Source organism: Aythya fuligula, chromosome 1 (assembly GCF_009819795.1).
Source record: "Aythya fuligula isolate bAytFul2 chromosome 1, bAytFul2.pri, whole genome shotgun sequence".
Taxonomy (NCBI): Eukaryota; Metazoa; Chordata; class Aves; order Anseriformes; family Anatidae; genus Aythya; species Aythya fuligula.
The window spans coordinates 144,440,561-144,455,578 of record NC_045559.1 but is presented as its reverse complement, the minus strand read 5'-3'; the positions used below and the strand labels follow the sequence as shown (position 1 = coordinate 144,455,578).

Sequence of the window (15,018 nt, the reverse complement as noted above, 5' to 3'; positions counted from 1 at the left end):
TGTAGAGACTGTGTGCATTTTTCAGCTTGTTCTCATATAGTTTGTACTAGTATTATCTGGCTCTCAATTACCTAGGTAATAATTGGATACAGTTTTTATAAGTGTCAGTGTGATATCATCCTTTATTATGAGTGTATTTGGAAAATGACTGCCTCGTTTGGCTCTGTGCAGACAACATTTGCTCATTTGGAAGTCTCGGCCTTATGACCCTTCTGCACTTGCTGTGAAATCCTGCCCAGCCTTTCCCAGACGGAGTGGCAGAGGTGGGTTGGGAGCTCTTATCTGCAGCTTCCAAAGCACTGGCAAATACTCTGGTTTTTGTGACGATGATTTCTGTGCCACACGTGCTCCCACATGGCTGTGGCAGTGGTGATTTTGGGCCTGCCTACCACGCTACTGCTCTGCAGCTCAGCCAGCCGATGTGTGGTGCAACTCCTCGTCTTTGCAGCTGTCTCCTCTAATTTGTGTTTCTGGTGTTGCTGCATCATCAGCAACATCTCTTTCACTCGTCTGGGTTAACCTCAAAGCTTACATGGGTGTTTTGTGGTAGAACTTTATGGCTCTTGGTTTGGTGGCTTGTGAAGCAGAGAGATGCTTCTTGATCCATTTGTCATACATACGACTGAGGGTACTCGATTTCCACAGAGGTCTGTGTGGATCCTGTGCCCATTAAACCCAGTTGCTGGACTGAGACTCTATCAGGGCTTAAGTTAATTAATTTTGACCTCATTTATTATTTTAGGGTTGATTTCAGGGAGTGTTATATCAGGTTCTTAGTCTTGATGTCTCATGAATTAGAAACATGGCATTTCTGCTCATCCTTTCCCCTTTAGCTGAAGACTGCTGCATTTTAAGATCTAATATCCATACACTGTTTTACAAAAAATAAAAATAAAAAAAATTAGCTTCATTGCTGTAAAAGGTAGTCATAACTGCATTTTACATGGCACCGCTTATCCAAACTCTCTTTCAAAGTTCTTTGTGCCTCTTAGAAAAATAGAAGATATATGTTCAACTATTTTTCAGCAGGCTTTGAAGAGGAAAAAATGCATACATAGAAATAATAGGGATATTCAAATTGCTAGTATGTATAAACTAAGATTTGATTTGGCTAAGTACCAGGTTTTTAACTCACAAGGTGAACAAATGGGATGCAGGTGCAGCCAGTGGTTGATTTATATCCTGTATTTCCCTGTGTGTCTTCATTCTTGCCTGACAATCTGAATGGAGTTTTGCATGACTTTGTGCTACATCTGAAGAAATAAATCTGTGATAGGATGGTGATCTGGAATGACATAAGCCTGAAAGGCTAATGTAGGGGTTGTGTCTAAAAGGGTTATTTTTAGCGTGAGATTTTTAAGTTACTTTAGTGAGCCATTAAATTTCTCCTCCTTCCTGGTTCAGTCATTATTATCAGTTGTAATTTACAGTTTTTCCATTGGTAATCCAAAATATAGTGGGAGAAAAAAGATCTGAAAAGCATTACTGCTTAAACTAGAGACAAAGTGTGCGTTCTGTAAGTAATCAGTCTTTCATATCTGTAAGTAATCAATCTCAACAATAAGAAGAAGCGTAAGTAATTTATTGACTTTTTCTGTGGGGACATCTTCCTTCAGCTTTTTCCAAGCCAACTGGTAGGAGCTATGAATATTTATCCTGTTCTCATCCAGGAAAGCCCAATTACATGGCAGCTCTGTGCTGAATGAGTAGCCTTCATAAGAAATGTGCTTGTTCTGTTCTTTTTTTTTTTCTTTCCCATTCAGAACCCTATACTCATAATAAATATCTTGCAGGCTAAATTATTTATCTTAAATGTTAACTGAGGACATTTTGGTTGTTTACTAGTTATTAACTTTTATTATTTATTTACAATATTCGCATAGTTGATGTGAGAAGCACATGTTTTTGTACGTCTTACTTTGTAAACGCTGTCAGTTCTTGGTGTGGTGCAGTCTGGTGAGAATAGATTCAAGCTCTCAGGTTTATTCTTTCAACTGGAAAAGTGCCTTAAATCATGTATTTGATTTAAATACGTAACACGCACCCCGAAAAGCAAGGACGGTACGTCCAGGTTTGCATGCCTGCCAGATGACTTACGTTTCCTCCCCCAGGGCCTTGCACTTTTTGCTCTGTGGGCCATAAATCATCACCTACAAAATCATGTGAAATGAGGTAACACACCACTGCGCTGTGTTTTAGCACACTTGATTACAATTTATGTCCCTGGACAGCCAATACTTTTAATGTCAACATAAGCTGTAATTAGGTTGCTTCTTATGATAACATCATGTTTACACAACAACACGGTTGTTTCCCCAGCCTTACTGTATCACATTTCTTCCCTTCCACCAGCCTCCTTCTCGTCTCACCTCTCCCTGAAAGATTTCTCTTTTTGCTCAATATATTCTGGTATCTCAGTCAGCCACCTGTGCCATCATGCCAGTCTCACCAACCATCCTTCCCCAGGCTGATGGGCTGGTGCCCGCCGTGTGCTTCCAGCCTCGTTTATTCTGCAGGGCATCCTTCTGCCTCCAGATCCTACCAGGGGCAGTTTGCCAGGGGCTTGCTCCAGGGGAAGGAGTGAGCTCCCGGCCAGATTCATCATTTCAGAGGAGCTTCATCAAGCCCCAAGGATGGAGGTTCCTTTACCCTGTCCTGTTGCTGTTGTTAAAGCAGAAGTTATGGGTTTAATACATGGGTTTTATCCATGTTATGGATAGAAAACTGTCTCTGGGGCAGTGGAGCTTGTATTGGGTGTTCAAAGTGGTTCCTGCTGAACTTGAAATCAATGAAAAGCCATAGAAAGCCAGCGGGTGGAAGGACATTAACAGTGTAAGAGGCGTGACTGTCAGGACATGGAGGAAGTGAATCCTACATCTTTATTGCTATAAAGGATTGCATCACTCGGTGCCCGACAATAAAGACTACTTTCCGAGGTACTCGGTTAGAGGGGGCCCCTTCAGAAATGAAAGGAGATCTTGTTCAGCCAATCCTTTAATGACTATGTCTGTCTGTGGGCATCTGGGGGGAGGAGGGGGTCAGATAGCCCGATGAATTTTAACAGAGGGTCTTTGTGTAAAATATATGGACATTTAAAAAATCATGAAAAAATGTAAAGTTGCAGGGCAAAAAATATTGCACTATTTTGTTCTGTATCGTGGTTACTTTGTAGTAAATGCTCTGAGGATGGTACTTCAAATCTTTGGTTTTTTTTTTTCATTTTTAAATCTATTTCTGGTTAAATTGTATTCGAAAGAGGTAGTTCAGCTGAGAGTGTAGGAAGATAAATACATTTCAAATGGCTGGGTTATGGGGAATTATGTTCCCTGTACTTGTCGTCATGTGTAGAGATTATTCAGAGTCATAAAGTACTCAAATTCATCAATTTAAATATTAATTCTTGGTTCTTTATTTCTTGAACACCGAAACAAGGAGACATAAGCCTTCATTTGAGGAAACTGAATGGAGTTGGTAGTTTGGAGAACGAGAGGGTTTGGAGTCTGTTCATCGTGTGGGAGCACTATCCACCCATTACGAACAAATTGATAATTTGCTGTATCAGTCAATGATAACCTAATGAGCTGCCACTGAGCGGGATTTAATTGCCTTTTGCGAAAGATGCTGCCAGTACAAAGGTAGAGCCTCGTTCCTTCACTAGCAGCCAGAAACTGTTTTACTGGGCAAATACTGAACTTCGTGCAGACTTTAGATCTACCTTAAATACATTTGCTGTAGCTCATTTTAGTGTCTGAAAAATTAACATGAATTTGAAGACCACTTTTCTGTCTTTTGTTGCTCATAGTTTTTGTGCTTTCTAACAACTGATAAATATATAATGTATCTACCATTTCTCTGCCTATGTGTCTGAACAACTTGTGAATAATTTAATGCTTTACTTTACCACTTTGCCTTTTCACATAACTCTAAAATGAGGAAGATAAGATTCTGCTAAATTATTAATTCAATGGGAAATTGGAACAAGTTATATATATTAAGCACTGAAAATTGTTCTCTTTTTCTCTGGGGAGAGCACGAGCAGTGAATGCAGCTGGCTGACAACAAGGGAGCTAAATAATCAAGGTGATGATAGAATAATTTGGATTGGAAAGGACTTCAGGAGGTCATCTAGTCCAACTGCCTCCTCAAAGGAGATCTGCTTATCGCAGGCTTGTCCAGCTGAGACTTGAGCACCTTTGAGGGTGGAGATGATGCTCCAGGAGTGTCCTCAGTCCTCTGGTACATGGGCCACACACATGGGACCTGTTGCCTGGCTGGCTGCTAGCATTTGGTGGCAGTGGTACACATTTTCCTGCTGGTTCAAATCTTTTCACCAAAGCACCAAGTTTTCACACATTGGTTTTAAATGTTTGAAGAGAATTAAATGGTTCAGAGAATTGTTGTAAGTATCCAGGACAGCAGCAAAGTCCAGCTGCAAAGCAGGGTGCGCCACAAGTGGAGTTTGATGCAAAAAATCTTGTATGGTATAATTCACTGTTTAATAAAGCGTTATATATGTTATAGTTAAACCTGTATTCTGCCAAGTTTCTGCGGTTGATGGCATCCTTTTTTCCTGCTATAACTTTGATTTGATGTGGATTTATTTGGATTGATGAGCTGCTGCGAAGTTCTAAAATGTTTGGTTATTGTGGATCCTTAACATGAACTGCAGCATCTGGCACACCTTTTCTGTTTCATTTTCCTACCTGCTTCTGACTCCCAGGATATGTCTGGGAATCCCATGTGTTCTTCTGATGGGGAAGGTCAGTATGCATGACATTTTCCGGATGTGCTGCCTGTATTTAAGGGTACAAGGTAAAGGATATCCCATGCAGATCTGCGCATTACTAATAGAGAAGCCCAGTGCTAGTGGCATCTACACATCACAGATCTGATCAAAGATTGCTCCTGTGACCCAGTCTGTGATTTCTGTTTGATTGCACAATGAAAGGACTGCTTCCTGAGACACCTGTGTCCTTGGGTTCGGACTTACACTGCTGATTGTTTAACACCCTGCTAACTGTTTCCTACACAGTCAAGTGAAACACCTGAGTTTGGAGGGGATGCGTGTGTGGGGAATGTGTGAAGGGACTAAAACACACACAGTTTAATTGCAGAGGGACAGCATGGCAGATGGAGTGGTGAGAGAAGGATCAAAATTGTTCCCTGGAAGCGATGCCAGTGTTCAGGAGCAGATCACACTCCTCGAAGATCTCAACTGCTTCATCTCTGAAACCACATCCCCAATACCAGTCTATTAGCAAAAGCATTCTTCCTTTCTCTTCCTGAGTAGCTGCACTTACAGCTTTTGGTTGTCTTCCTTAGACAAGCTAGGATTGATCGAGTCAGTTGAGGATGAAACAATGAGGTAATGGTTGTAGCTGTCACACTTTAGCTGTTGGAAACACATCCTTGATGAAAAGCAGAGAATGCCTGGGTAATATTTCTTCTGTATGGGAACAAACAAAACCTGCAGAAACAGTGCTACCTTTACCTGACAAGTTTGAAGCATCATATAGATTGTCTGGAAAAAAAAATCTCTGAATCCAAATAAGACCAAAATCTGGGAGGGAGGAAGAGGATATTGACTGGAATTGACCTTTGGTTATACAGCTCTACAACTATGGAAATTCCTGTGGTGTACCCTTTGTAGGCCTTACTCATGTGAGAGAAAATGTAGGAAAATATTTTTGCTCTAATGCAAGCTATGATTTTTTTTTTAAATGTCCTGACTTTTTCTTTATCCTTAGCGTCAGTGTTATTTCCCTCAGTGTTTTCATGCAGTGAAGCCATGTCAGGAGGAGCCGTGATTTCATCAGTGCCCATTTCTGCGTAACGTATTTAATTTACCAAATCTTCCATGTCTTTCAACAGATTTTGGTGTAATCATATATTTGGGGACTGTAACTTCAACAATACATTTGCCCATTGTGCCTTTGGATGGGTTCTAAGTGTGTAGCCATAAATAGTAATCAGTAATACTATTTTATTAAATTATGTCAGGTTTTCAGCTGAAGAACCCTAAAGATAGAGGGACAGATTGCAAGAAGAAATTACTACTCACTTGAGGAAATAAAGATGATAAATCTTCCCAACCTGCAAATCACTAGGTATTTATGATTTCGGCAGATTTCCACATGCCACAATTTGTGCTGGGGTTATTGGCTTCTTTAACCCAGAGCCACATCACGTGTCACCGCCCTTCTTGTCCTACCTGGAACATTTCTGTGTGTGATTCAGACTGCAGCTACAGAAATACACATGCCAACACAAAGGAAGCAAGGGGAAGAAGACCCTGAGAGCAGGATTCTCCCCTTGGCAGCAGCACGGAGCTAGGCCCAACAAAGTGCCTGTGTGACTGTGGCTGTATTCAGTCGGTGCTTGCAGATAACATGCTATAGATGGAATGTGCTTCTCATTCTTCCGAAGAATTACAGCCACAGTAACTGCATATCATACAGCATTTGTTTTACGTTTTCAGAAGGAAATTGTCTGTTGGTTCTTAGTTGTCAAAGAGCTTTTCATTCTTAAACTTAATCGTAGACTTGTCCTAGGGATTGGTAGTTCCAGATGGTCTAAAAACCCTTGGTCGCTCCCTTACTCTGTGTTTAGATCTGTTTGCTTCAATGTCTTTAATTGTGACTATATAATTAAAACGTCCATTAGAACTGGCCAGCTGATGAGGCCAGAATGAGGAAAACTGACTCTGAACTGGCTAAAACTTGGACCGTGTTTAGTAAACTGGCAGCCGTCCCACCAGTAACAACTCCCTTCATCCCAGTTCAATTAAATTTCTTTATCTGTACATCGGGAAAATCCCATTTAGCTGGAATCCTACATGAGTGATCATCAAAATAAGCAGTTAATGAATTCTTTGTGTTCATTAATATTATGAAAATCTCCTTCTTTCTCCAAGCACTTGTGTGATACATCACTTTTTCATCCCCATGGCACTTCAGAAAGTTGCAGAAGAAACCCCCCTGTGCTGCATCACAACAGTGGCTGGAGAAAAATGGCATTAGTTCTTACAGCCTCAGGATTTTTATAGCATATCTGAAACATCTCTAAAAGGTATTACGTCTAGCTGCATGCCAGCCTTGTGGAGTATTAATAGCAGTGTTTCTTTTGTGCCAAGTGGATTACTGCCATATAAATTTGTAATCAGTGTAACGGTGCATGCAGAAGAATTTCAAAGCAGCTACTCAACTGAAAACTCTTTCACTTTATTAATTAACTGTTCATGAAGAGACTAAAAAGGGAGGACTGTGAAACGTGGAAAAGAATTAAAGTCTTACAGGGAAGAGGTGAGAACCGAGTGCAGGATCACTTGGGTCTGAAACGCATGGCAGCAGCGAACACTTTTGAGAAGGAAACCACAGTAGCAGAGACAGTAAGCTCAAAGGGTGCTTCTGGCCTGTGGTGCTATGGCAAGATGATGTCAGCTGCTTGTGTAGGTGCACAGTATTCGTTTTTTACTGCATGCATTTGATTTTTGAGATTTATCCTCTTTATTATACTCTTTAATGTCTTTACTGATGATTTGGATGAGGGAATTGAGTGCACCCTTAGTAAGTTTGCAGATGACACCAAGCTGGGGGAAGTGTTGATCTGCCGGAGGGTAGGAAGGCCCTGCAGAGGGACGTGGACAGGATGGGTCAATGGGCAGAGGCCAGTGGGATGATGTTGGGGCAGAATGGCTGGAAAGCTGTGCAGAGGAAAAGGATCTGGGGGTGTTGGTCAGTGCTCACCTCAACATGAGCTGGCAGTGTGCCCAGGTGTCCAAGAAGGCCAACAACATCCTGGCTTGTATCAGGAATAGTCCAGCCAACATGACAAGGGAGGTGATAGTCCTCCTGCACTCTGCTCTGGTGAGGCCGCACCTCAAGTACTGTGTTCAGCTTTGGGCCCCTCACTACAAGAAGGACATCGAGGCCCTGGAATGTGTCCAGAGAAGGGCTACAAAGCTGGTGAAGGGCCTGGAGCACAAGTGCTGTGAGGAGCGGCTGAGGGAACTGGGGGTGTTTGGTCTGGAGAAGAGGAGGCTGAGGGGAAACCTCATTGCTCCCTGCAGCTACCTGAGAGGAAGGTGTGGGGAGCTGGGGTCGGCCTCTTCTCACAGGTAACCAGTGATAGGACCAGAGGGAATGGCCTCAGGTTGCACCAGGGGAGGTTCAGGTTGGCAATGAGGAGACATTTCTGCTCAGAAAGAGCAGCCAGGCACTGGGTTGCCCAGGGAGGTGGTGGAGTCACCGTCCCTGGGGGTGTGCAAGGAGAGGTTGGGCCTGGTGCTTGGGGACATGGTTTAGTTGGTGATACTGGTGGTAGAGGATGGTGGGACCAGGTGATCTTGGAGGGCTTTTCCAACTTTAATGATTCTATGAATCAATGAATATAAGCTGTAGCCAGGGTCCACCACTGCTAGGGACTATAGATACATTGATCCAACAGCAGCCGATACCATATTCTGCATTTTGTTGTTGTCCAAGGTGTTGTCTCCAGGAAAAGACCTGAAAATCACCCATCTAACCCATCCAGTTTTGCAGTGTCCTGAAAGTTTTTTTGGTGAGCTGATCACTAATCTCCAATGTGGCAGACCAGACTGGGAAGAGGAGCCGTACCTGGCTGTGGCATAAACTCATACAAACTCCTCCTTTCCCTCTCTTACTGCTTCTGCTGGAAATCAACCCAGTGAGTAAGTACTGTGTGCTTGCTGTTTGTAGTTGTTAAAAGATACAGCTTTTGAGCTCAAACTCATTCTTTTGAAAACAATTCAAGATCTTGTAATCTTAAACAAAAATTATTTTAACATCAAGGTTTGGCTTTCTGTCCCCAGCCAGTTCTGCACAGAGCGGTGTCATGGAGGGCCAGCCAACGTTGTTGACTGTGTTTATTATTCATTTATGTGTATATATATGTGTATATATATATTATGTGTATATATATATATGTATATATATATGCATATATACATATATATGTATATGTATATACACACATATATACACAGATGCAGGTAGTTTTTGAACAAAGCTTCCAGTGGCACAACTGACTGTATATTGAAGGTAACTACTTACCCTCTCCCCCCTAGTTCAGTAATTATTTATACAGATGTAGTTGGCACATGATGGGAATGACCGCAGTGTCCCAGGGTCTGCGTGCTGGGAGTGGCCAACATGCCTCAAACTGTTGTATCTTTACAGGACATTGCCAATAAAGCTATATCTTACTGACCATTTTAAGCCATTTATTTTCTCAGCCATTGTTTTACCTGGTTTATATCAGTAGTGGCCCTTTGCCCATGGCTCTATGGTTTGCAGGCATCAAAGCTGTGTAGTGCTATCATGGGCTTCTTGATCTCTCATCAGTTTCTTTGTCCTCTTGCCTTGTACTGTACTCGCAGCCTCAGCAACAGGAGACTGGGTGCAGGATGGACTTGGGAGAGGTGGGTGAAAGCATGGGGCTTTATCAAGCATAGGATTAATTTTACGAAGTTAATCAAAACAATGAAATGAAATTCTAGAAATGCTTTGCAGGAGCATCCCAACCTGAATGGGTTCCTCTTCTTCACCTGTCTCTGTAGTTTTCTTTACAATGTAATATTAACACTTCCAGAACGTTGAAACCCTCATTTTATGCCCTGAAGGTTGTTTTTGTTTCTTGTTTTATATTTAAGATACAAAATGATCCTCATTGATTTTAGGATTTATTTTATGGTAACAACTATATATATCAACTTTTTTGAGAGATTGCTTTGAGGAAAGACTGGCAGCTGCAGTTCAGCAGCATAATGTGCAAGTATAAATAGAATGCAGGCTGTCCATTTTTCTCAGCCCCGATTGACTTATATTCATCTGATGCTGAGGCTTGGTACAATCATGGTTTGTGTCTGAGCAGACACGTTCAGTTAGGATTAAGCTTGGAAATCTAATCTAATAAGCCCATGTAACTTAATTAAAGCTCTCCCTATAGATTTCTTGTGAAACCAAGTAATTCTTTTACCTCTTAACCTTTAATAAGTTAATGTCAAAATATTGGGAAAGTTTATCACTATCTGTGGTTTTGGGAGATGCTGAGTTTAAAATAGCTTTCACGTTTGCTTGGATATATTTTGATTAATACCTATTTCTGAGTTTTCTTTCCAGTTCAGCTTCTACTTGTCTGTCATGGTATTTTATTAAATGTGATTTCACTTCACAGATTCTCTAGATTACGTTACAGGAGCCCTATTTAAGCTTTCTCTTAGAAACAGTATTCTGGTAGACAAGTCTAAAAGTGAAATATAAGAGCACTTATTGAATTCTAACAGGTATAAAAATAGGCAAAAGATGTACCTGAACTTGATATTAATCTCATCCCCATCGAAAAAGGAAGAGTCATTTCTTGTATTTCAATCTCCTTGGCATTGTGGAGTAATGACTTACTTCTCAGGTTTTCGGGCAAGTTTTCTCTCAACATCTTCCCTTTACAAGAGCCCTGTAGAATTTATGGATGTAAAACTATCAAGTTCTGTCTCTCTGAAGTCTCAGCTACCATTTCTTTCTTGCTTAAAATCAGCCTCTGGCTGACACTTCACTATTTTAGCCTAGTGGCTAGCCTCTGGCATGGATTAATTTTTATAAACTTGTTTTTAATTTAAAAAATCAACACAAGCAAAATACTTGCCATAATTTAACATTTAAGTATGGCTATGAGAAAGCTCAGAACTGAGCATCATAACAATCAGTATTCCCTTGTTACAGTGTAAGGGTGTTCAACTGTATAAAGCAGGTTACATTTCAGATTAGAAGTAATTTCTCTGTTATCTTTTTAATGTGCGCAAAGCAATCATTTTGTTCAATAATGTAGCATGAGTCCAATTTAGATTTTTGTTTGTACTACAGTTTTCAACAACACAAGTATCATTTGTGTGCAGGGACAACTAATGGAGCATGTTTAAGCAGAAAAACCTGGACAGCAGATCTCTTTTGTGGTGTGCTTTTTTTCCCCCTCATTTAATTTCCGCTATTATTGCAAATGCACTGATACTGAGAGATATGCATGGTGCTTGCTCCTTTTTTAAAGGATTCAGGGTTAGCTTGTATGTGCCCTTGTATTTGTTTTTTAGAAACTTTTCCAAGAAACAGTGATTTCAGACCTCCATGTATACACTTTAGGTGCAAATTCCCCATACATTTTTTACAGTCTTTTTGTTCTTCATGCAAGATCTCTCTTGCAGTCCTCTGCATTATTATCTTATCCCATGATTGCAGTGGGATGTGATGGCACTGCTGATCGTGAAGTTTCTCTGCAGAACCTGCTTCCTGCAGGGACTCAAGGGACAAAGGACAGGACAAATTACACATATAGATCTCATAGATGGACTCCTGCACGGTGTATGCACGGTGGGATCTTGAAGTACAAGGTGTAGGAGGCACCACGGTTTCTAGCTCATTTTTTTCCCTGAAAAATGAGATTTAAACTTAAGGAAAAATGGAAAAACACTGGTGGCAGTGGCTTATCAGCAGGCCTGAAGATTAACTTGTGTTAAGGAGCAGAAGAAACACAGGAACATAAATTTGTGTCCTAATGCGGTGTTGATTCTGCTCCCAGAGCCTCCTGCACTGTACTGCTAGGAGGGATACTTGGTCCTCTAACATGACCATTTCAGAGCTTGGCACTTCATGCCAGGATGTAAGGAAGGGTCTGTAAATACTTGTTGGGATCCGGGGGAAAATCACATTAGGGCATTTGAGATGTTCCCTGAAGATAAGGCTCCTGTACAAACAAAAAGATGAAAGGAACAACAAGAATCTGGCAGTGATCAAAGTGATGGCAGCTTAAATTTATGATCCCCAGGAAAACTTGAGGTTAATTTATTAACAAAAATATTGTGACAGTTCCCAGGAAGAACTGGAGAGAGTATACATAGAGATGTAATTCAGTGTGGCTGCTTCTACTGCCAATGTGCAGCACTGCACCTGCAACCAGAAACAGACATGGAGATGGAGCTTGGGAAAAACGAGAGCTGTTTCTTTGCCAGGATCCTGTTGACTCCATCAAGCTCTCTGTGGTCATTTAAAGATGTTCACAGAGGTGTTGCCCATCAAATGCTACTGTTTACGTGATGTGAAAGAAGAGAGAGGTGCAGTCACGTAGTACTCAAAGAATCCTACCGTCCTGAAGGTGCTAAGCAGTTTGCTGATGCTGTACAGAGCAGAGAAGAAACACATATAATACGAGCTTTTGTTACAGCAATGCCAACAGCAAGGGAAAATATTCTGATTATTTTCCTGGAGATAGAGGCTGTGGCTGTTTGGAAAACGCTGCATTACACCATCTGTTTCCTCCTGATTGCGCGCCGCCGCAGCCATTGTTGTGATTAATTTCGTTGCTTCTAGGCACAAATTTGAGTGCTCGAAAGAAGATTAAAAGCTTGTTTTACGGAGGGGGATGTAGCTAATGGGGAGCTTTCAGTTGGATTGTGTGTACTTAACAACTTTACAACTCAAGTCATCAATCTTCCGTGTGCTTTAGGTACACGAGGAAAGCGAGGACAGCGTCTTTTTGCTTCGTTTTAATAACCCTCTGCACGAATTGTTGCTGAGATGGCCACCGCGTGCCACTGGCATCACGGCACACCACCAGGACAGTCACTTTTCTAGCTGGTGGCTCAGCTGCTGGAAGGTAATGTGCAGTCTCACCCACCTTCCAGTCAACATTTGGACCAATTCCTGCCATCCAGAGGCTGCTGTGTCCCAAAAACTCGAAGAAAGAGTAGCCTGCTGGACAGGAGGACCAGCCACATCCACCACCTCCCCTCAGAAGCTCAGCAGCAAGGAGCACGTTGTGGTGGTGTCTCTGCAGGGATCATTGTTTCACTGCATCTGTCTCACTGTGCCCCCAGGCGAAGAGCAACCCCATAAAATGTGGGATTTTGCCTCATATTGGTGCCGCACCTATTTCACTGCCACCCTCTTTTGCATGAACACTGAACGTGTAATACAGTGGTGGTGTGCATCACGGTGGTTTTCCACCACTGGGATGTTCCCCTCCTTTCTTCCTTCCTTCCTTTTAATTCTCCTGTTACTTAAATAAGCTTGGCAGGCCTTTGATCTAGGATAAGTAGCACAGCTGCATTATGCAGTGGTCCATCTGCTTATTATAGTGAATTTGGAACACGAGTGACATTTGCATGAAATGCATTAATTCTTATTTACTTGTCTACCTCTCTTGATCATCACATTTCAAGAATGACACATTCACCTATGATTTCATATCAAGAGTCAAGCATTTTATCCCCTGCTAGCCAGGTGCATTCAGACTAGTGTTTTATAAGTTAATTAATATTTACTTCCATGTGACTTAAGTAAAGGTTGCCTGTTCTAATTTGCTTTCAGAATAATGATAGTTGGGAATCTGATTTCAGAACGCTTCTTCAGTTTGATGTGCATAATGGTATGGACGGGGTTGTGGTAGGCCTGGAGCCATACAGGACATAGTTAAACAGAATTGAGAGGAAAATGTGACTGCCAAGTAAAGCAGTATTATCAATTTCCTCTCTCCTGCATTGAAAGAGACAGGGGGAACAGACAGTGTAGGGTTTCCTGATGTGTTTTCAGAAAGCCTGGGATTCATTTCCCCTCCCTTCCTTCCTATTAGTTGTTTGTTAACTCCCAGGAAGATTCAAGCTTTTCTTGTGAGACCTTTCTGCCTGCAGATTCCGGAGACAGGCTCGGCCTTTGAGGGGCTCACATCTCACAGAATCACTCAGGTGGGAGAAGATCTCTTAACATCATCGGGTCCAGCCTTTAAGGCTCACCTCTGAGCAAATTCGGGGAGAGGAAGAGGAGCTTGATGACGAGAGTCTGACTCAGGGTAAATGAACAGAAGAGGAGTTTCTAATTAACAGCATCATATTGCCAATGGTATTTGCTTTTAATTTGCTGGCATAAAACACGGTGGAGGCCACTGAGGGATACGGGACGCTTCAGACACAGGACTAGGAAGTGCAGCAAGTCCCAGCATGAGATTTCTGCCCATCTGAGTGCTGATTTGTGAACTTGTGAGCAAAACGTGGATTTCTGCAAAAGACTTTCAGCTGCCTTTCTTCACTAAAACCTCATCTGTCTCTGTGCAGCTACTGGACCTCCCCTCTCAGTAATGAGAAGGCTGTGAAGACCTCGGCAGTAGGGCCAGCTACTTGGGATGAGAAGTGGCTTTGGAGAGCAGCACACGGCTGGAGCGAGCTGACGGGCTAGATGCTCTGAGGGGGCTTTTCCTCAGCGGAAACAGCTGCTGTTTGGGATGAAACATTGAAAAACAGACAGTTCTGTCCTCTTTTTGAAAGTTTCCTCTGGTAATCCAGCTGTTTATGTGAGCTGTGCCTCCTTTATTCACAGTAGTGGCACCAGGGACAAGAAAACAGGCTGCAAGCTGTAGCAAGGTGTCCTATCTATCTGCTGCATGACGTTTGCCAGAGACTGAGAAGATCTTGCAGCTTTGTGAAAAAAACGTCTTGGCATTTTCTGTTCATTAAGTACAACTGATTCTTCAATTTTCTTTGTAGTAAAAACAGGTATGGGTTTCTGAGGAAGAGCACATATGATCCAAATAACTGAACTGCACCTACTTCCAGTTCTTTAAATCTGAGTCTTTTTTTTTTTATCCTTTTTTTTTGTTAGTGTTTGAATCTGACAAAGAAATCTCGTGTTCCACTGACATTTTAAAACAAAATCAGAGTGCCTCACATTGTGTCAGAAGAGCGTAATTCTGAAGAGGTGCTTTTTTTCTTCCTTTGGTGTCTAACTCGGTGAAGACACAAGAAGACGCATCCATGTCACAACGCCGGTTTTTAAAGGATGGGCATGAGAGTCACTTTAGGATCCTACCAAGATTTGGCCAGCTCCTTCATGGTAGAAGGCAGTCACGAAATAACACACGCCAAATATGCTCTGGTGAGGTGGCTTTTACAAGTGATTGTATATTGTGATTTGCGTATGCATAGAATATTTGCACTAAAATTTAAGCATCATGTGAGGTGCC

At 41.9% G+C, this 15,018-nt stretch overlaps 1 protein-coding gene across 10 annotated transcripts in view; it reads left to right on the top strand.

Moving 5' to 3' along the window:
* Window positions 1-15,018, top strand: part of MCF2L (MCF.2 cell line derived transforming sequence like) — a 147,019-nt gene that overhangs the window by 32,863 nt on the left and 99,138 nt on the right. For 5 of the 10 annotated variants that reach the window (XM_032187535.1, XM_032187528.1, XM_032187507.1 and 2 more), the window contains exon 1: window positions 13,706-14,930. The exons of the other annotated variants lie outside the window; for them this stretch is intronic. In XM_032187535.1, coding sequence (XP_032043426.1) covers window positions 14,810-14,930 — 121 coding nt within the window. In that variant the 5' untranslated portion in view covers window positions 13,706-14,809. Of the gene's footprint in view, window positions 1-13,705; window positions 14,931-15,018 lie in introns of those variants that run through there. 10 annotated transcript variants of the gene reach the window in all.